Source organism: Nomia melanderi, chromosome 9 (assembly GCF_051020985.1).
Source record: "Nomia melanderi isolate GNS246 chromosome 9, iyNomMela1, whole genome shotgun sequence".
In the NCBI taxonomy this organism is placed as follows: Eukaryota; Metazoa; Arthropoda; class Insecta; order Hymenoptera; family Halictidae; genus Nomia; species Nomia melanderi.
Genome location: NC_135007.1, coordinates 17,172,905 through 17,196,293, shown reverse-complemented (window position 1 = coordinate 17,196,293; position 23,389 = coordinate 17,172,905). Strand labels below are relative to the sequence as shown.

The window sequence follows — 23,389 nt, the reverse complement described above, 5'->3', positions numbered from 1 at the left end:
CATCGACAGTGGGTGTCCGTAATCACCCTTAATAGCTAGGGGTCAAGAGGGCGAACGTTTCCTTGTAAATAAGGCGACGCCGTTGATTGTTTAAGGCTGCTATAAATGCCGATGAATGTATTCAACCGTTATGAAACGACCACACGTAGGAAGCGTGCATGCGTGCGTGCGATTGTTAATGTGATCGTGGGATCGGTTCAGGTACCCCCGAGTCCTCTGGACGCCACGGGCGACTCCAGCGGATCGATCAACGCCACCGGCGAGATCACGGTGATCGAGGTGGAGAGGAACAACTACAATCTGAGGGCGAAGGTGCAGAGTAAAACCGACGCGGTTCCGTTGAAAAAGTACAAAATGCCGAAGAGGAACGTCGTGTCCAAGATCAAGGCCATGATCGAGTCAGGCCCGAAGGACGAAGGCGAGAAGGAAGCTCGACGCTCGCAGAGGTCGTCCCGCAAGGGTGGCCGCTGGGACGCCGTGATGAGCAAGATCGAAGCTGGGAAGAACGAGCAGCGGACGAGGCCTGCTAGGAAAGAGGTAAAGTCGCGGGTGCTGCAGAGCATCGGCCAACCACCTCCCCCGGGACCGAAGCAAAAGAAAGCTGGCGATGCCAACAATAGGTGAGCCACTATCGCGAGTCCGAATCGTGGTGTCTTCCGGTACAGCGTGTCGCTGAGAGATTTCTGATTCCGGCAGGAGAACGCGGGGACGGCAGGACACGAAATCGCCGACACAAGAAACTGCCAGGAGCTCTGTACGTAGCTCCTTGAGTGACCTCAGCACTGGGCCTAACAAAGATGCGTCAAGTAAGTTCCATCCATTCGTATCAAGTCATGCCATACGTAAGGTCGTTTCTTTGTAAGATATTTAACGTCGCTTCGAAAATGACATTAAAACATTAGTCGAAAAATGGAAAAAATCATTTGACCTTAGAAATTAGCAGGAAGACGATATTACGTATGGGATTACTCAATGTTATTGTTATTGGCTCGACGACGAGACTCGTGTACAGTGGAGCCTCGATTATCCGAATCGTCGTGCGAACGCACTTTTATTTTCACTGTGACGCGGTCCTGTTCACTCTTCCTTGTTCGAAGGCAGAGAGTTTTTCCTTTGAACCGTACGCCTGAACCGTGAGAATGTCGCGCCCGGGTACTCATTGTACTCGCGCTGGCCTGTAGTAAGGTATACTTTAAATACGAGACGGATGGAGAGGAAAGAAGGCTGTCGTATTGTGGCGGTAGTGACAGGAGGACCTTGCGGAGAACGGAGGAGCTTGAATAAACATGATGCCGGGCGATTTTACGATATCGAATTATGCTCGACCGCATGCCACGCGTTTTTATCAATGGAAAAAAGTGCCGACCGCAAAGGTCGGCAAATGGGTAGCCGTTTCACGCTTAATATTCGCGTCTCGGTATTTCGAACGCAGTGATTTTTCAATTTTACACTGCTTCGGTGTTATCGTCATCGGTTTTAAGAAATACTCCTTTAAGAAACTCTGATAACCTACGATCCTTTCAACCCTGAAGATACATTTAACCTTGAAGCAATTTCCACGACGATAGCACTCGAAAGTCTCTTAAGGTAGCAATGTTTCATTATATTTTCTCGTCATACCGCACCGAAACAATACGACCAGAAATTGATCGAGAAGATTACCGGTTCTCGTTGATCAAAGATCGAGGTCCACCGGCTCAAGCGAGTCGCGGGAAAAGGGTTAAAGCTCTGCACAAAAGAGGCGCGAACCAGGTCAGAGGCCATTAAACGAGAGCCGCTTTCCTCCCGTGGAAGAAAAGCGATTCTCTTCGAGAATTCCCCAACCGGTCGAGAGCCCACATCTCGACAATTCCAGGGTTAATCCTTGTTAACCAGGGGTACGTTATATAATTCCCGCGGCGTAAATCACCCTCGCAGCGGCTAATTGCCCTCCGTGGCGCGGTGTGTCTCTTAATGACTCATATCCTTATTACCTCCGTCGATCCTAAGAAAACTCGATTCAGAATTGTGCTCGGAATTACCGCGTCGCCAATTCCGGACCAGGTTAACGCGTTCGTCGACTAAACAGTCTCGCAAACATCTTCCCACGAGGCGCCTGAACAGTATATAATCCCATTCCCCGGTAACACGCCCTTACCCTAAACACCATAAACCCGTGGTCAGCGGTAGTCGTTACGTTCGCCTGATCTTTTTGCTTCCTCGGGATTCGGGAATTCCTGAATTAGTAATCGATCCCCTTTGCCCTGCAGAGACTGCAACGCGAAAATTCGGTTCAGCAAAATTTTGAAGTTCGATATACGTGTGACTATCCTATACGCAAATTGTGAATAGTAACATTCACACTCCATTAGAAAACGATGAAAATTACTGATCAAATCGTCCAGTATAAAACGCTAATTCCCCGAGAGCCAAACTATTTCTGTTAAAAATCCCGAATCCTTGGAACGAAAGGAAAAATTGCTGCGAGAATCGTAAAGCTTCTCCACCGACGAAAAAGTCAGCTGTGCTCGAGTCGATCCAATCTGCAGTCGCAATCTCCACCCCCAATCAGCAGGAAAATCGTCGGTATCATCAGGGTCACGACACAGTACCGTGACAATATCTCCGAACGCCGAGTCAGAGTCGATTGATCAGACTTTCGGGCAGTCGACGTTCGTCGTCAAAGGTCAAAACAAGGGTGACCCACCCCCGGCCCTGCTGCTCCACCGTCAGACACTGGATCAATTCCACGCAGGCGTCTTGGGCTTGTCTTCGCCGCGCGTAGGCGGCGACTTGCCGTCCGCAGAGGCGAATCAGGGTGGTGCCCCGCGTGGGTGGGGGCTGTTTTTCTATCGACCGGCGGGGGTTGGAGGGGCACGCAGAAACTCGGCCGTTTCGAACGAAGCTAGGGGCGCCGCGGCGGTCCGGCGCCACTGGCCGGCGACGACGTCTTCCGTTTCCATTGGATCGGGGAGAGTCGAGTCTGGTTAGGCTCGCGTCGCGGTTAGCCTCCTTCAGCATCCAGTCGGCAGTCCTCGGCGGACCTCGTGATCGCTCGGACGCTGTTTATGCACGCGTGTTGCGTTTCCGGTGCTCTTCTCTCGTTCCCCTCCCCCTCCCGGGCCGGCTTCCGCCTCCCCTCTATCGGCGGCCGTGTCGGTTCGTTCGGTGTGTTACTCTGTCCGTGGGGCTGACCGATTTCATCGAGGGAGGAGGGCGTTCGGATATACACACGTACACGGAGGGACACGTAACACGCTCTCTCCGGCGACGGAGGAACAGAGAGAGGAGCGAGCGACCGAGGCTGAACAGCCGGTGCATCGTCGTCAGTGAATGCCGCAAGGTGACGGTGCAAAGTGCATATCGAGAACGCTGCGCGGCGACCTCGATCGGTTTGCGAGTCGATCGCTGGTGTTCCTCGAAGGATCAAACGACACCGGAGTGATCGTCGCTCGGTACTTCCGCAGGATCCGATGACGGAGCTGCTGCCGGAGCTCGTCGACGAGCTGCAACGTGGGCGACTCTGCGTCCGCGCGGATGCGCGCTCTCGCTCGTGACCTGATTACGCGTCTTCCATCGGGACTGTTTCCGTCCCCGGTACCAGCCACCGCGGACAAGGGAAGGGAATATACGATTCGGTGTCAGCTGTGTGCTCGAACGAGGATTCGAAATTGCTCGCGGCGGCATGCCAGCGCGTTGCTCCCTGCGTTCGGAGGAATCTGTACTGCGGCACTGCGAGAACGTATCACCTGCCTCTCTCCCGGCCTCCAATGAAAGTTCCTGCGAGGTACCGTTACCGTAGCTGCCTGTCGACCTCGTGGTGCACGGAGAACGCGGATCCTGGGAGCGTGCGCCGACAGGACCGTCTGGTTGCCGGACGGACCGAGGTACAGTGCCTTCGGCGAAGCCGTCGGCTGAGCCCTCAAAGTGTTCATCGTCAGCTTCAGTTCCAACAGAGTCTCCGTCAGAGTTCTCGTCTAAATCTTCGACGAAGCCTCCGTCCACTCTTTCTCCGGCGTAATCTTCGTCATCGGCGGACTCTTCAGCGTACTCTTCAGCTTGTTCGCCGAGGTTCCGCACGGGTCAACGGCACCGGCGGTTTATTTCCGGCATTGCCTTTCTTCCGAACGGACCGGCCGTGCACGTCGTCGTCTCTGTCCCGTGCACGTCCTTCGAGAACGCGGCGCGCCGCCGCTCGGCTGGCCGTCCCCACCCGTTTTAGACAGGTGCACCCGGCGACCACGTGCGTCGTCGCTCCCAAGGCCGACGACCACCGGTGTACACACGCGCGCACCCGGCCCTCCGCCACTTACGCAACACCAGCGGACGGAATCAGATGTTGAGCCCACATGGGCACGCTGAGGACGCGCGTAGCTGGACCGACCGCCGGTGAAAGAGACGCGGAGAACGCGCCGCAGCCGTCGCCGCCGCAGCCGCCGCCGCCGCCGCCGCGGTGTTGTGTTCGTTCGGAATCGGGTCGCCGGAGAACCGGACCGGCGATCCAGTCACCGTCGATCGCCGGTTTTCACGGTGCCGTGTGTCCTTCCTTCGCGTCTCGTCGCTGGAACGCCGCAGTTTCTCGAGATTGTCCGTGGCTGCGTTGATGCTCGTCGAATTCGGCCCGGGAGAGAGTGACACGGCTGCACCATTGTCCCTCAGGGACGCTGGGACGAAGGACATTTTAAGTTTATCCGCTAGCGTACGCGTTTCTCGCGCTGCAATCGGTACAGAGTGCTACGAGTGTCGAACGGAGCTTGCCGAGCGTAGGAACTAGAGAATTTCCAGCGGTCGTTCATGGTACCATTGTCGTTCCCCGCATTCTAGTCGCGAGAGAGCGATACGGATGCTGGACGGTTACCGAAGAAACCGGTAACGAAAAGATTCCCGAGATCGCTTCTGCATTGTAATTAGGAAAGGATCCTCGCGTCGAGTGGCCCCCGTAGAAGGCACAGCCGTGGGAATCTCTCATGACTCTTCAAGGTATAATCGATACTCCGTGATCCGGAGAGAGTGATCGTTGGATAGTCCCCGCGGGAGGAACAAGGGGATTTCTCGTGATTGTTCGACGCGTAGTCGGTGGAAAGTGATCCCAGCGATCCCGAGGAAGCCGGAGGAATAGAAAGACAGCGGATTTTCGTGTGACTCGATGGAAGAGGAGGCCGCGGAGGATGTTTGGTAGCCGCGGTTCACCGTGCTCGTGCACAGGATGTGGCTGAAGAGAATTCTAATGGGCAGCATGGGGTGAAGACAGAAGACGCCGACAGGGGTTCCTCATGGCCGAGAAGTCACGGAGACTGTGTTTTAACGACGGACCGGCGGCGGAGAGACGGTGAAAGCGAGTTACTCGAAAAATGGGGCAGCAGGGATCGAAGGGTAGGCCGGCTCTCCGGACGGATTTCGTCAGAGACTCGACGAAAATGCGGCTGGGCAGCTTCAAGCGAGGTACAGTCTACACACCGCGGGGTCTGCGCGATCCTCTGCGTTCGCGAGCTTGCTTTCAGAATACTCCCAGCCGTGAGAGGAAAAAGGACTTCGTTAGGAAAGCGATCCTAGGGAAAGTATTCGGATCGAGGCTCGCCTTTCTCCCATTTCTACGGAAACACCTCTGTCTTGCAGGAAGACGTTCGAACAATTTCAGGCTCCACTCGAACGAAATCGAACGGAAACATTCGAAAGCACAGACGCGTTCTCTGGCTCTGGTAGCTGAGTGCCTTCGCCGGAATTCCTTCAAGGTCTCGACTGCTTATCGAATCCTTTTCTTCCCCGCGTCGGACCGTCGATGATCCTCCATCGAAACCATAGACCAGGAATCGCAGGCTACCAGGCTGTCCCCGGTTAATCCTTTAATCTCGTCCCACAAAGCCGGAGAGAGAGAGAGAGAGGGAGAGGAGAGGTAAACGGGGAGGCGGACAGGGGAAAAAACGAAGAGGTAGCTGCTATCCGCCACCTGCCTTTTTCTTCGTGGTTCATTTAACGCTAGAAAGTTGCCGGCGACGCGAGTGCCAGCGATCGAGCGAGCCGACTGGCTCTCGGCGGTTGCATAGGCATTCGAAAAGGTAGATGGGTCGAACGGTTTCTCTTGACCGAGTCTAAAACGTTACGGGGTAGGATCAAAGGTACCCTACTTTGCGCGCACCTCGTCGCCCAGGGATTTCTCTTTCACGGTGAACATCGATCATTGTTGACCGGGGGCCCATCCTTCGGCGAGCGAGCGGCTCTCCGAGACTCGTTAGACCGTGCGCGGACGCGACGGCCGTCTCGTAAAACCTGGCTCAATTAGCCTGCGTTAACACGTCGACTGCCGCTCTGCAGTCTTGAGCGTTTCATACCTCGCTTGTTTCTTTCGTGGCTACGATCAATGGGAGCAACTGTTCACCCGAACTACACGGCGACTCGACGCTTTCGATGAAACATATTCATAAATACGTGATAGGCGCGTAGAGAAAAGTCAGATGTATTTTATTCTTCTGTTGTTTGGTATAGACACAGGTGTTACGTTTAATGGCGAAAATTGTAATGACTTTGAATTGGCCTTCGATCGGTCGTTCGATACCAAGATGCACCGTTATCTAGTTGGTCATTCAATTAACTCTCAATTCGCTGTGAAGTATTACTAAAACATTTTGGCGACCCCTAGCAAGGCTACACTTGGCTAGGTAGCTGGGGAAGACGAGTTAACTCGTCGGTTGACCTTGCGTTTCAGAGGCCTTTCTTGTTTGTCTTTTTATCATAGTAAAGTATCTAGGTACATCGGTTCGATGAAGTCGTATTCGTTTAGAACAGTTGAATCCTTTCATTCATTTATTATTCCGTCATTAGAAATCATTTCAATAATGAAATCATCAATGAAGCTTGTCGACGATTCTCCGTGTTGCAGATTCAAAGATAAAACACATTCGAAATCCTCTTGTTGCGAGCGTGCCAACGAAAACCCGATAGAGTGTAGGCTGCTTTTTTCCTCCGGCCTGCAGAGAGTTTATGCAACACGGGTGCACGGCCGTTACACGCGCGTTCCTCGCGTGCGGCTCACGCTGCCCGGCGTCCATACATAATAAACGTTTTCTTTTCCTCGTTGGCATAATCGGCCGCGTTCAAACTTAGCCGCCGACACGCTGCCGTGTAGACTCTCCTCTCCTCCTCTCTTCCGTTCCTCCCGTCTCTCGGCGAGAATACCGATGATGCGCGAAACGTTATTAAAGTAAACCGCGACCGATGGCGAAGAAACGAAATTCCACGGTCGACGAACCATCCTGCACAACCACGTCGACCGGACGGAGAAAGAGATCGTTGTTTTCGCCGTTCGTATAAATAGTCGCAAAAGGGAAAACCATGGGAAAACACGCTTCTTCTTTAGCCTTCTTTCACCTCCAGCTCGGAAAACAGACGCGGCGTAATTTCCTTGTGTCGCAGTGACGCTGGAATCAGACGATTCGGACATTGATACGTTCTCAGACGTGTACTTTGGAATCGTTGAAAATGACAGTAGTGTTAACCATAATGCGCTTCGGTTCTCTGCACCTTCTAATTTTCACAACAAAATTCTAAATGAATGACTAATTGTTCAGATTTCAAATTACAAGTTCCAAGTTTCAAATTCTGTAATATCTTCTAATCTTTATAAAGAATTATAGTCTTTCTCCGTCTGAAAATAAACTCAGTCACAGTCTGCGAGCCGATAGCAGTCATTTTTAACTTCGAAACAACACGACATGACGTCGCTCTTTATTGCGATGCTGTTCTAATCCGACGTTTCTTTCTCATTTTTCGCAGAGCGATCACCGACGTCGGCGAACCCGCCCAGGAGGCTGGTGGCGAACGGCCGCAACAGCCAGCAGAGCCGCGTCAATAGTTTCGACAACAAGAAGAGCTGCGTAGAAATTTCGACGATCAGTCTCGGTGAGTTGTCGAGGGAGCAACCGCGATACGCGCGGCCTAAATTATATGCGACGAGCTCGCACGGAGGTCGCACGTTCGACGCGCGTGTCCCGGCGTTGAAAACGTTACGGACGGGATAATGCGGCTGGAACAACGCTGGCATATTATTACGTTTCATTCATTGGCGTAACGCTTTGTCATCCCCCTCGTCGATGGAGATACGCTGCGAATCGAATGGCGGCTCCTTTCCAACGAATTTTCTATCGATTGAAGGAGGGACTTTTAGATTATTTAACTGTAATTACCAAGGGAATTCTCCTGGAAGTAATCTATTGTTCCGCGAAGTTGTTGCATTAAGAACAATTCCTCCAGGTTGCCGGTTACGCAATATTAAATCTCTGCGGCAGGTTGAAAGATATTATTCAAGGACCTTCGGAGCACTGTGACCGTAATTGGGATTTAGGAATTAGTTCCGTGTACTCTTAAGAGAGATTAGAAGGATTAAAGGGAATGCTAATTGGGTGTAACAGGTGCAGGTCGTTAGCAGCAGGTTCGGAATTATTTCTAAAGAATTTGCATCAATGAAAATATTATGTTCCAAGAAGAGCGTCGGTGGTAGACGGATTACACGGTATTTTTAGGATTACAGACAATGTACAGAACGATAAATATTTTCTCGAGAATGTTTACTAGCTTTCATAGAAAATTTATCGAGCCTCTATTTCACTGGCCGGAGTCGCTAACTTCCTCGTGTATTTTTGTAGTGGCAATGAAAAATATTAGCTCTTTGCACTCGAGAGTTTTTCGCTAAAAATATTCAACGATTTCTGATGAAATATGATACGTTACACTTTATAATTATTATATATCATAATATAATTTAATTGTAATTATATCATAAAATGAAACTAATAATTCTACTGTATCAGATTTTTAAATATTCAATTGTAACTATATTATAATATAAAATTAAACTAATAATTGTATTGTATCGAGTGAAACGCCGACCGACAATCACCACTCGAGTGCAAAGGGTTAGAATGCCTGTTCACCGATTGAACGGAGGAAACGAAAGGTCGAGGGCACCGCTGCGTGCTTCCGGTTGGATACTCGCCGCTGCGGACTCCATAACGTAATAGAGAATATAGTTTTCCGTGCGGACGCCTGCCCCTATGCAACTGTCCGCGCGTCGTGCGAAGCCGTCGTGCATTCAATAGTTTATCGGCGCGTCGATAGCGCACCACCAGGAGGGATCTATTTTCAGTAGGAAGCGTAGCATTGAAAAGTATTGTTGGCAACCGGCCACCGTCGCTTTAGGCGAGTCGATGTTATTGCGTCTTATCGTTTTCTGCTTTCCACCGGGAAACCGTTCAACGTCTTCCTGTAATCGTTTGATTCGTCTTCAGCCTGTTCGCGCCGCCTTGATCCACCTGTAGATTGTACTTTACTATGCAACCCATTATGTTCCATAAGCAGTTCTCAAACGGTCGAAGGAAATACTTTCTTCTTAGTGGAATCTTCAAAGAATTTATATATTGAAGTTGTTTGGAAATATCGATGATTTGTTTTATCAATATATGTATCTTTATACAAGTGTACCAGGATAAAATTAGTTGATAATTGTTGACACTGGATCTACTAGATACTAGAGTGAAATTCACTCATTTAGGGTTTCTTCTTTTGCAATGGTTGGAGTAAGAATTGTTTACTTAGAAATTATTCAAGTTGTGTGTATATTCAAATGAATGTTAGTTAATGTAGTTTTGTAATTTGTATAAGAGGATACAGGTCGGTCGTTTTGACCTCTCGGTAGTCCTAGCGTTGAAGATAATCTGTCGGTGGAATTGAGCTGAACAGGGTACAATGATTGCAATAATATAATAAGCTAGGGACAAAGAGGGGTTTAATAGTCGCGGACGCGTTAATCCGTTGGCATCAATAGAGGTACGAGGCGGTCAAAACACGTCGCAGCCTTTTCTTCTTCCTCCTTCCTCGATAAAAGGCGACATTGTCGGAGTTCGTCTTGGAAGTGCGCCTAATCGGCTCGGCTCGTGTACGCAGTTATACGAAACTGTCGATCCTGGCTGGCTTTCTAGAGCAGTCGCGGCTCGCTCGTGCGTTATCGGGATCAATGGATATTAAATATTCATTAGGATGAGATTATATCATGCCTCGTCCGTTAGGTAAAGCAAATGGCATTTAAAGGCGTTTAGATTATGGGAACTCCTTTCTCTGAAATATTCATCGCGATTTATGTCAGTCCCCCGACAATTATTTCATTGTTCTTCCCCGTAAGCTCGAAATAATCTGTCCTTTCAATTCGTATCTCTTACATCCAATTGAAACGTCCGATTTTACTACCAGAGGATAAAAATTCTAAACTCCCCGGAACCACTTTTCAACCAAACATTCAATTTATTACATTCATCCCCGGAAACATCCTTCGACAACCACCCGAGGTAATAAAATCCTATGCATCTTACGTCTAAAGCAAACAACCACGCGATTCCCATAGTAGGCGTCATCCCCTGGAACCCTCCCCTCCTAATTAACCAGCGAGACTCCTCGGGGGTGGCAATTTAACGAAATTTACAAGGTAGATGAGTGACTCATCCCTCGGAATCGGACGCCGACGGAACCTCCTCGATTTACGACCCCGTAGGCACGGTGCGTCGCGACGAATTTCGAATTCACGTGCGCGACACCCTGGCGCAGGCGACAATAAACTTCGTCCCGGCCAGCTCAGGTCAGAATCGTAACGGTATTCATCCCTTACCGCAGCCATTCGGCGATTTAAATCTGCCCACGGACCCTGACGAGCTGGGCCTGGCATCTTTCTTCCTTCAGTCCTTCGACAACCTTCGCAGAGGAAACAACTCCGCCTGACATTCGGTTTCTCCGGTCTCCGAGCAACGTTGACGTGCCTTCGCAGTGTCGCTCTTCGAGTGCAACATCCGTGGAAGCAAGAGATTCCTTCTAGTCCCTTAGAAACGAAGCTTTCTTCAAGTTCCTTTCGCCTTACCTCAGCGATTCACGCGTTTTCCCGAAGTTTCAAATTTCTTCCTCTGCACCATCAAGCAAAAGTTCGCTCGAACCGTTCCTCCGCTTTTCCAACGAGCGCCAGAAGTTTCCTCGAACCCGATTCCAGCTCGCGAGCAAAGTGCAAGGTTCCTCGAGTATTCCGCGGAGCGAGACAACGCGTTCCGTGATCGGCATCGTTAACAGGACTTCCGAAAGCGGTTTCCTCGCGACCGTGCCCGATGATCAGGATAAACGGACCACCGGTTCTGATCCAGCAAGCGCAGGGCTCGCGTGACTGGAATATCGGAGGCACGGCGATGGTGTCTTCGTGTTACCCCGGATACTTTGGTATTTATTTCATTCGTTCGTTTCCCTTCCCCGTTTGCCGAAGAGAGGAGCCCGACGGGCGAAAGTTCGGGCGCAGCGCCGTAATTCCTTCTCCTTTTGTCCCCGGTGAATTGCAGTCATTTTCGCGCGTCTTTCGTCGAGTAACTTATACCTGTGATATTATACCTTTCACCTGAAACCTGGCAACCTGCGCGAGCATCTTGTAACCGATACCCTTTGCGAGACCGCCAGGTACGCCGTCTTTGGCGAGCGATTCCGACCGCAGGGGTGGAACAAAGAATTGTTGGCGCGCAAAGTGGATCGTTCCGATGGTAATCTTTATGGGGGACATTTCAGTTGGATAATTTATGCTCCGAGGACTTTACGGAGTGAAATCTAGAAAACGAAAAGAATCGGGCATTGAATTGCTTGGAGTTGCTTCATTCGTAGAACGGAGAAGTTTCTAAATAACCATCGTTCAATCGATTGACAGTGTTCGACGAGTATACTCGTCTTGAAACCCAAGACGATACCAATAAATTCTGTTCCATTTTAGTCCTCCGTTTGACTGTATCAGGCGCATTCGCTCGAGCGAATTGTAATTTAATTTAGTTGGCTGTCACCAGTGCTAAGAGAGTAAACAGACTCGATTTTTTCACGATATACTTTCGTGGATCGGATTAGAGTGTCCCGTGTGCTCTAAAATGGTAGTTGGCAGTGGCATTAAATTACGAACGCCACGATAGATTCTTCAAATTAGCGGTGGTTAAAAATAGAAGCTCGGTACAGTCATTAGAGGTCCTAGCTCGTTAATATGTTAACAGTGAATTGGTATAGGCATCGGTCTTATGAATCACGATTATCGTAACTCCGATAGAGTATTGCGTTGGTTGCGTGATACTGGTTCGAAGTAACCATTATTTCCTGACTGTCAATCGAGTCGCTCGGAAACCAATGCGGTTAAGTCGATTCTTCGATATTTTTAGTTATCAAACGATTCACTCGTGCCTTCGTTGTTTCCAAGTCAGAAAGCTCTTCTTTTTACAGTTTCCGAATATATTCTATAATCATTTCAGAAGCCAAAACATTAATATTCTCAATTTTTCTTTTCCGAACTTAACTACGTCGGTTTCTGAGCGACTCAGTCCTTAATTTTTTTAAAACGTAATTTTGTCTGTTTCCTTTGACACGCAACGACAAGTTGATTCCAACGAGGTAACGATTAAATCACAGAACAGAGGGTCAGCTCGATGAATCGTTAAAAAGCTTGTTCGTCGGATATTCGAAACGCTGCGAAAGGAGTTCGTTAATCGGCGGCGTGGCCTCCGTGTTCCCGGTTCGCCATTTTTTCGCGTTCCTTTTTCCCCGGCTACCGGTTTCCACCGTTAAATCGCCTCGTTATTATTCCCGGAGGAAACGTTACTTGTCGCGCTCGAGGTTCTCACATAAAAGGTTCCGGGGCTAGTTCGCATTATCTCGTGCGGCCAGCAAAACGGTTCGCGCGAAACGGTACTCGGCCGCTGCTGGTCCCACAGCCGATACAGTAGTACAGTAATACCTCGATTAACGCACGAGATATCTTCCCAGAGGAGGACGAACCGTCGAATGGAGATATCTCGCCACCCAGTATATCAGCAACGAGGAAACGCGCGAATAACGAACGTTTCGCTTTAACACTGGAAATATTAGTTTTAGTGTGGCCTAATTTGGAACTTCTTTTTGAACGACTATTGGAGAAGTATAGTCAAGTATATAAAATATATAATATATAGAGTATATCACTCTATGTCGAGTCAGCTAATTGACTAACAACTCTCATATTTTCACACACAAGACTTTAATAATTCAATAATACAAAAATCCAATATTCGAAGATACAAGACACCAATATTCGAAACTACGAGCGCTCTGTTGCCATTCCTACAAGAAAATACAACTCGGTAGTCGCAGCGTTAATTGCGGTAGCATTGATACACGCGGCTTACCAGCCAACACCCGCGAGCCGTGCGCTTCCCCCTTCTCGCCGACGACGCGACACACCGAATAAACTGTTCCCTTTATTTTTTTCAGAGAAGAGTCCGTCAGCGACGCGAAAGCCGGCAACCAGGAGATTAACGAGCACCGTCCCGGCAGCGAAGCACGGTTCAACGACATCGTCGAAAGGTATACATCGATATTTCCGCGCGTTTACAAGCTGGAAACCCGCGACAAGCGAACTGTTACTTCTCTATGGCTCGTAAACCAACCCTCGCCACATTTCTCTCTTCATTTTCTCTCTCTCTTTCGAAACATTCGAAACGGTGCGAATTTTTGCAGCTTCGCGTGTAACGAAGATGTTTGAATCAACAGGTTGCTTCTCGAATTCGTGAATCGCTGAAACAGTAAACAAACATACACAGCAAAGATCATTTAATCATCTTCGACACGTTATCGTATTTACAATCGACTCGAGTACCGCGCTAGGTCGCTTCCGCGAATTTCTTTCCGCTTGTTTTCCATGTTACGGTATCTTTTCGCGGTAAGTAAACTCGATACACTTCCGGTCCGCTGGGAGTCATTAATTACTCGATTTCGGTTCTCCGCGAGCATCCGAAGAACGAAAATCGATGTCACGAGCGTCTTCAACCCCCGGCTAGCTCCTCGCGTCTTCGGCGAGTCAGCATTGTGTCTGCATCCGCGAAGATAATGGCCGGAGGAAACGAGCTTTCTAATTCATCGACCGACATCACAGCCAGCCAGCCAGCCAGCCAGCCAGCCAGCCAGGCAGCCGGCTGTCGGCTGTCGGCTGGCTGGTTTCTAAAAAAGTCCCACGGTCATTTCGCGGTGCGTGTACGCGCGCGGGGAGCCGTTTCACCGTTTCGCGCGCGAGCCGCACACGTGCGTGTCCCTGCGACGACTGGCTTGTCCTTTCGAAGAAAGTAGCAGCTTTCACTGGCCCTCCTAGCACGGTGCGTGCCGCGTGCTCCGGGGATCGATCTTCTCGGGTTCCTGAAAAAAACCTAGTCTTCGGCGAACTGCCGGCTATCTAGGAGAGATATGGGCGCCGACTTAGCGAAAGTAATCACTGGACGAACAGGTTTTCGGTAATTCGTCGTTCCATTCGCGAGATTCCTGAGAGGGTTCTTCTGTTGCCTCCACTTCGAGGCTCTTGTCGTTATTCGTCTCGACAATAGAACATTCGCGGATTAACCCTTTGCACTCTATAGGTGACTTTCAGTGTTTAACCAGTTAACTGTGTTCGACGAGTATACACGTCATCTTAAAACACAAAATGATGTTAACTTTTCCAAGGATCAACTCGTTGTTTTGTCAGATGAACATATAATTGTTTCTCATTAAGCTGTAGTTTTTCGTTAAAGTATATACTTTATTATTCGATCTTATTGCGCTCGCAAGGAGAGATTTTTCAGACTAAGTTCCACAGTTAACTGGTTAATTAGAAACAGCGAAGTCAAAGTTCGATATTTAATATTAAGTTCAGCGAAGGCATCGGTATATGAAATATTGAGATAAAATATCCTCGTTTCTCAGCTTATGCGTGATTTCTCGACGAGTTAGTTTCAAAAACGTTGGATTTCTAGTGAAAAACTGTCGAGTGCAAAGGGTTAAGCGCACGATTTCGAATACTATAGAAATTTCAATCCTTGGGATATATAAGCTCATTAGAAAGAGTGCCTACCGTATCATCGCGTTCATTAAATTTTCTTTTTTCCGCCACTCGACAGATTCGTGGAAGCCGAGTAAGGCGAAGCGTCTCCGGGCCGGAAAATTCATTGTTCGCGTTTCCCATCGCGCCCGATAATTGTTGAACGTGTTTCCATTGGAAAGTTGCACGGAAAATCGGCGTAATGACAGCGTTAATGTAACCGCGAGCGAGGAAGGTATTTAGCTGGAAAAGGACGTGTCCGTGCGAAACGAAAAGCGAAGTCGGCGAGAGAGCGGTCCGCGAGCGGCGGAAGCTCGCGGCTCGTACGCGAGTGTTTATCTGGAACAAATTACCGAAGCGAAGATCATTATCAATGACCGGCCGCGTCCTAGAAAGCACGTCGCACTATCCCGGGTGGAGTTTCTACGAGGCCTCACTTCACGGTCTTCTACTTCCTTTCGTTTTAATTTAGTGTCCTATTAATCATTCATGAACCCGACTGTCTGCGAATTACACCGGTCGCTTGAGCGGTCCGGGGAAAACCGTTTCGAGATCTCCCGAACGCATCCTCGCGAGCCTCGCGAGTCTTGTGCGCGCGGGTAAATTATACCAGCGATTTCGGGAACGTATTTACGGTTAGTCCGATAACTCCGTTAGATAATCTACGCGGCGCCAGCCATTTTTATGGAAACTATATTTAACGGCGGAACTACCGGACGGCTCGGACCTATTTCAAGATTCTTATTTCGCCGTTAAGATAAGATTTAATTATTAACACTTCGACTGCCAAGTGTACGCTCATCGAAACTCCTACGCAATCGAAGCGATTTTCTTAACAACGCTGAAACTAGGAAGTCAATATTCTTCATGACGATTGCTCTATCTTTCTAGTATCTCGCATCTAAGAATTCAGTTTGTTCGTTTCATCACCGAGAAAAGTAATGTCTAAGTTTATGCGAATCACGGTGTCACCCAAAGTGTTAAAGAAACACACGTTGCTTCCGTTTCGATTCACCTCAAATTTACTAGGCGAACCAATGCAACTCGTATTAATTATTGACAATTATTAAAGAGACATTGCTCAAATATTCCAAGCACTTAGACGAACTGGCAGACGAATATATGGGTCGTTAAAAATTCCAACGACTTTTATAGTTCCATTCTTTCATTCTCTTATTCCTTATGAAAATCGATAGCAATCGGTTGGCTCAACAGTTCGATGGTTCAATAGTTCTAACGTTAAATATTTAGACGCGATTAATTAGCAGGCGTTCGCCCAATTAAATTCGGCGCGCGGCGGCGTGACGAAACCGCAATATCCGCGAGCGGAATCGTCAATCGTCGCGGCCGAGGTCCTGGCGGAAGGGCGTTATCGTTGATCGGCTATCGGATCATCATCCTCGAATCGGACGGCGCGCGCGTGCACCGTCGGACACGTATTGTCTCTCACGATTACGGGCACGGCCGAGCCATGTACGGCCGAGCAATTCGAAATGGAAAAGCGAATATATTCGGAGCACGGCTCCTTGAAATAATTCATCGCGGAGCGAGCGGCGTTGCTCGCGGTTTCCATCTTCCATTTCCACGCTTCTGTTAACCCCTTGCCCTACAACAACGAGCGAGACTCGTGAACATTTTCGATCTGATTCAACAAATACATATATTATTCGGTAAACATTATTACTCTGGGATCAACTATTATACTTAAAAGGAAATATAGGCAACGTACACTTGGAATTTTTTTCTTTTTCCAATAAATTATTAATGACAAAGTAGCCGTATCGATCAGAGTCGAGAGAGAAATCATAGGCCAAGGGGTTAAAACCGAAAATTTCACTCGCAAAACGAAAATTGAAGGTTACCAATGTGTTTCTAAGTAGTAGCTGCTATGCAAAATGGTTTTCATTTGAAAAATAAGTTTTGTTTCAATTCCGCTTCTGTTGTTAGCGTTTGCGTCAAAAGGCAACGTATCCATTTTCATGGAGATGTAATATCCCCATAATGTAAACAGAGTATAACCACCATTTGTTTGGTTTCATACCTTAGAATTTTTGTTTGAGGCATTTCTTTTGTGTCACTCATACTGTTTAAGTTATCGAGTTCTGCCCAGAAAACGGCCGCCTGGCCGCACTGTGCGCTGTATCGTTTCCCTCTTGACCAAAGTCAAGACTAGATCTTTACGAGCCCATAAACCCGTGGCGTCGAACGATAAAACAACGCTCGGCTATTAAGTGGTGTTTGTCGGTTAATCTTCCAGCGAAACGAAATTGCTCTCTACCTTCTCGTTTTCGTGAAGCCATCGGTGCCTCGATGGCTTCGTTAACACTGGATCCACTAATAATTCAATTGGATTGTCTAATTTTTCTATAAACTTCGACGTTGTGTCTATTGAAACTTCGATCGGTTTAGCTTGTGTACTTTTAAAGATAATATGTTGTTACACGAAATTCGTCTGTTTGATAACTCTAGATTACCTAGATATAATAGGTACTTCCACGAAAATTTCATTAGTATCAATTTCGCTAATTTAGAACTGAGAACAGGTGATTCCGATGTCCGATACTTCCAGCGTCAGTTCAGATTACATTTCCGACTCGGATCAATTATAAAAACCCATGTCTTCAATTATTACTAATCTCTGTTAATAGCTATTAACCCTTTGCCTTTCACAGTAACAACAAACACCGATACCATTAACACGAATCTCCCAATTAACGAGATAAAGGGTTGAATCCGATCGCAGTTGTCCAAATTACTCCACGAAAAACCGAAAGGGTATTCGTATATCAGAAACTATGATCGCCAGTCAGCTTCCCGTCGCGCGTTTTCTTAGCGTGTCCAGTGTTACAGCACGATATTTCCGCGTGTCGGTCGTCTCTTCGTGTTGTTCCACCGCCTCCGAGGTTGCACCTCGTCCCAAGGTGGTGGTAGGAGTGGTCGCCGAAGAGACGGAGGTAGAGGGGTCGGTCGGCAGTGGGTATCGCCGCGCGAGGCAGCCTGTGGCTCGTGCTAATTCAGTCGAAGTGCGGACTTGGCCAGCAAATCGTTACAAATGACGTACCCGATTAGATCCCGACCCTCTCTATCTTCGCTGGATCTTCGACGAACGTCGCCGGGCCGAGCGAACGCTCGGACAAGTCTATCCTAACGGAAGCTCCGCGTCTTTTCCACCGAAACGACCGGGAAATTACGTCCCAGTCCTCCTGAAGTGCTGCGGGAAACGTGCGCGAGAACGTGCCAGTGCCTTCGGCGTGATCGGTGGACAGCGGGTTTTATGCGTTCGCGACGGACATGGGTATAGAATGTAAAGTAGAGAAACGAAGGATTTCAGATGCTGATTCTAGTCGAGCCGAGGGAAATCGGTTTTGATACGTTCACTGTTCGAGCATCGAGAGTGTGACATTGTTCTTTCGCAGCAGAGATATGGGAAGTAATTAACGATCTGTACCGCTGTTACGTTACTTAATCGCTCGAGTCAGATACTTGGAGTTCGACGAGAATCTTCTAGTATCAGTTTTAAAGATCATCGCTGTAGAAGCTACCATAGCAGTGTATTCCTGTTCGTTCGCGCGTCGCATCCTAGCAATCTGCATAAACATCCGCTGTCTGATCGGAAGTGCGCGAACCAGTGCGAGATCCACCGGTGTCCTTTATCTGTTACCTCAAGACGATACGTTTGTAATGATGTGCAGGAGATACAAACTGAAACGCCTCGATCGTCGTCCGAGTAGGGACAGAAGGGTCGTCGGTAAATATTGAAAACTCCGCTGGCCAGCGTCAGGCATCCCCTAAATCCCTCGACCCCCTAGAACCACCACCGAACGCATCGGAGTGACGCATCAATTACTTTAGTGACTATTTTCTCGGCAAAGCATCCGTTATCTCTTGAATAATCAGCTTCTTTAGTGTCTGTTTTCTCAGCGAAGCGTATCTTCCCGATAATTCGAAAAAGACACGAGGAATAAGTCCTTTGACCTGTTCGGTAGTTAGATCGCTTAATGCTCGAGGAATTCGACTCGTCGCTCAGTCGGTTTCCTTGCAATATTCGCTTTACTTCCTAATTCTTAATATTTTCGATGACCGATTTATTATAAAGTCACGCGTAACCGATCGAAATCGTGAAAGTAAAACAGAAAGACATCTTTCCCTTCGCCGAGCCGCTCATCGAGTCGTCTGCCAGTAGTTCCAGTGGTTCCTGCAATCTTATATTCGCTTCACTTCTTAGTTCTTAATATTTTCGATGACCGATTTATTACAAAGTCACGCGTAACCGATCGAAATCGTGAAACTAAAATAGAAAGACATCTGCCAACAGTAGTTCCAGTGGTTCCTGCAATCTTATATTCGCTTCACTTGCTAATTCCTGATATTTTCGATGACCGATTTAGTACATTTCACACGTAACCGATCGAAATCGTGAAACTGTAAGACAGAAGGACACGTTTCCCTTCGTCGAGCCGCTGGACATCGAGTCGTCTGCCAACAGTAGTTCCAGTGGTAAATTGCTATTCGTCGATGCGGTTACACGTAATTACCTAGTCGAAACTACGAAAGAAAACGCGTAACGGGGCTCTTCTCCTGAACAACGACGAGTAGGAGCGGCAGTCGTGCGTACGACCTTAACCCAGACTGTGGTCCCTCTTCATTGACCGAGAGAGAAAGAGAGAGAGATAGAGAGAGAGAGAGAGAAAGAGCGGGGAGCCGACGGTCTTGAACGCGTTCCCTGGCCCCGAGAGCCGAAATAAAATCGCCGTTCGAAAATCCGGGGATGCTCGGCGAGCGTTTTCCAGGCGTCTGGCTCGAAAAGCGTGTATGCAAAAAGGATCGGACACCGGACGCGTTCAGCGACCGCGTGCTTTCACGTACCGCGACGCACACGCGATAATGGGAGGATCGGAACCCGGTGACGCAGTCTAGTCCAAATACAGCGGAGTCTCGGTTATCCGAACGTTGCTTATCTGAGAACTCTATTATCCGAAATCTCTGTTGTACCAGCGCTCGATTGTCCGGAGTTTCTCTGTCGTCTCGACTGTTGCTTATCTGAAATTTCTGTACGAGTTGTTCGTTAGCTGGGATCTTTGTCGTTGGAATTATTAATTTCCTGAGCTCTTGGCTAGTTGATGTTTCTGTTGTCTCCACTCTTAATTATGCGAAATCTCTATTGTTTCAACTTTGAATCATCTGAAGTTCCAGTTACTCGAATCCTTAATTATCTAAACTCTGTACTGTCTAAGCTTTGAATCATTCAAAGTTCCAGTTATCCAAGTCCTTAATTATCTAAACTCTCTACTATCTAAACTTTGAATCGTCTGAAGTTCCAATTACTCAAATCCTTAATTATCTAAACTCTCAACTATGTAAGCTTTGAATCATCTCAAATCCCAGTTATCCAAAATCTCAACTATCTAAACTTCGAATCATCCGAAGTTTCTACTATCCAAACTCTCAACGATCCAAACGTTGGTTACCACTGTCTACCAGCGACGCGCCGCTCTCCATTCGTTCTCTAGCTAAGCGACTTATTTCCCTAGCCGCTTATCCAGACCATCTCGGTCGCAATTAGTCCAGATAACAACCGGGGTTTTACCGTAGTAGTCGGGCCCTCGCCACGCCGCGAATTTCCCAGCCCTGTTTTCTCCGCTGCGCGAAAAGATCCTGTAAAACAGGTAGCCCGACTTTCCAACGTGTTCCTCTTTCTCGCTGGAAACGAGTTTTCCCGCGCGACTTTCTTCGGTATCCGCTAAATACGTCGGAGACAACGATAGCGGATTTATTCAGGCCTTCTCCGAGTCGCGTCGCGTTCGATCGTTTCGATGATGATCACGCGGAACGTTGTTCGTGTCCTTGAACAATGGGATTGGCGACGAAAACATAACGAGACGTTAACGAAACATTGCTTCCTACATCGGGGAATGATGATGTTTGAGAACTGTTTCCACTAAGGGATGATAGTCGAAACTTCGCATCGTTCCGTGGAATTTCTTTGGCTTCTGCTCAGTACGTTCAAGATGATATTAGAATTATTCAGGTCTTCGTTTCAATGATGTACAGTATGTTCATGGTTTCTAGATAACGGAATTAGCAATAGAAAGGTAGAGGAGTCGTTGACTAAAAAGAGTCGTGAAGCTGACGATCGTTTCGAGAAGCGTTTCGACCGAGAGATGATATTCGGAACTTCGTATCGTGGTTCTGAGGAACTACTTCGATACTGATGGGTTCGGTGACGTTAGTTGCAGATCGGGAGACCAAGGAACACGGATATCCGGTGAGCAGGCCGTCCCTGGAGACGCGGGACCAGGCCGCGCAAACCGACATCCCCTATGAAGCGAACCGCGCGAAGAGGACCGACCAGATCGTGCAGGCTCTCTCCGTCACTGTCCAGTATTTGGCCTACGAGGTACGCTCGCTACTTTTATTATGGTTATTATACGAATATCGCATCTGTTTGGTGGATGTTTAACTCGACGAACGCTTTGCACTCCAAAACTTTGTCACTAGAAATATTCAATTTATTTCTGTGAGATATAGATGACATTTTTTCAACTAACTTAACGAGGAATCTATTCACGAAATAAGGGGAATAATTATTTATTTTATTTCCACATTTCACGTATCGACAGATTACTCGAGACTTAATGTTAAATATGAAATTTTACAATTTTGATGCATCAATCGAGTGGTGACCGAGAGGCACCTTTGGAGTGCAAAGCTCTTTTTCTATAGAGAAAGCAGATGAAACTTCCATATAGACTTCAATGATTCTATATTCAACATAGACAAATTTCATTTAGAAATAGTTTCGAAACACTTAGAGGCCAGATGAAAGAATAAAACTGAAACTTTCGAATCCAATGATTTCTTCGATTACCGTTGCTATTTCTCTGCTCCATGTTATACATTCCACCAAACAGAAGTCGCGGTCCGGCAACGCTTATCTTATCATTAACGGTCCATCGGCGATCCTAATTTATTTAACCGGCACGATGTGTTCTCGCCTGTCGCACAGTTGGACGCGTTTTCTACCCCGAAGCTAAAAAAAGATTGCGCGAACATGAAAAAAGAATGGATGTCGACCTGCACGGAGATCGAGGAGCTGAGAACTAGAAACCTCGGCATTGAAGAGAGGCTCGAGTCGGAGAGGGAGAATCATCGGAGAGCCTTGGACCAGCTTCGCGAAGATCGTGAGTCTTGCCAAGAGTTTTATTCGTGTTTCTTTTTCAACCTTCTGGCTCGTCGCGGTGGAAGCCCTCGTGACGTAATTTAACCGACCGTTACTTCACACCATTCCCGCCTGTTCCTCGCCAAAATCGCTCCTCCACCCCCTACTCACCCTTAACTCCTCGAGACACATAACTTTCAAGAAGACTACCCAATCTGTAGAATTCACTGCACCGCGCAGTTTGCCAACCTTAATCGCGACCGTCTCGACGACTTACTAATGTTGGTTTTCAATTATTTATGCATTTACCGGTTATAGCATTGCTAACTGGGGACAAACTTTGAATGAATTAAACTGTACGACTGTTGGAACTTTTCGAGGTTGGTTTAGATATATTCTAATTATGAAAAGCTAATCAAAGGGTGGGGCGGTGTTTAACCCACTTAACTCCAAAGAGTTAATCAAGAGAAATTGTCTTTTTCACAAATAATCTCGAAAACAAAGCTACCTATATTTCATATTATTTCATATTTCTGATTGACACTGATCGTTACACTTGAATCTACATTACATCCAGCCAGCGTCTGCTACCGTCCGAACATTGCTAAACACCTGCAACTCAGACAAAATTTGAAAAAGTCTGAGCACGACGTCTCGACGATTCAATGGAAAACAATATACTCGTCGGATTGTACACGGTACGCAAAGTGTCAAAGCAGATTACGATAAATTGCGTATTCACGGTGCGCGACGAAGCGGTGTCAAGGGGTTAACGCGAGTCGTCTCGGTTCCCATTTCCATCTGGAGCGGCGGCCACGGCACTCTCGCGTCCGCTTTGTGCCAGGCACAGTGTCGCGTATGATAATGATATTCCCTGGCGGTAACGAGTGTAATGGTCCTCGATGGCAGAGCTTTAAAGTGGAGCAATTGTTAATTAAAATCCGCGAGGCGGCTGTGTTGCCCACGCGCGGCCCGGCCCCGACTCAAGCCGAATCCCGAGCGAGGAATTTTCAAAAGCCGGCCACACACGCTGCGGACATCACAAACGCCTCTCCCTCTCCCTCTCTCTTTTCTCTCGATTTAGTGGCCACGTAACGTTCATCGAGGTTAATTATAGGTTGGCACGTTCGACGGTCTTGATCCTTCCCCCGCCCTCTCCGCGAGCCCTCGGCGGGCCCGTCTGTTTTTCTTCCCGTTTTTCTCGGTCTATCCCGGTGACGTCAATCAGCGTCAAAAAGAAAAACGCTCGTCCGTGCGAAGGGACGACTGATAATTTTGATTTTCTCGTTACGACGTCGACGAGTCGGGAGAAACGCGTTACTTTTCTTAACCACTTGCGCTGGAAATGCCACGCTATGGTGTTTTGCTTCGAAATGTACCAC

At 48.0% G+C, this 23,389-nt stretch overlaps 1 protein-coding gene across 1 annotated transcript in view; it reads left to right on the top strand.

The window, feature by feature from the left end:
- The window catches only part of toc (toucan), a 39,610-nt gene that overhangs the window by 12,178 nt on the left and 4,043 nt on the right, over nt 1–23,389 (top strand). Inside the window, 6 exon segments of the mRNA XM_076370720.1 lie at nt 202–620; nt 697–806; nt 7,750–7,875; nt 13,273–13,365; nt 21,085–21,245; nt 21,855–22,029. Of these exon segments, the coding sequence (XP_076226835.1) occupies nt 202–620; nt 697–806; nt 7,750–7,875; nt 13,273–13,365; nt 21,085–21,245; nt 21,855–22,029 (1,084 nt within the window).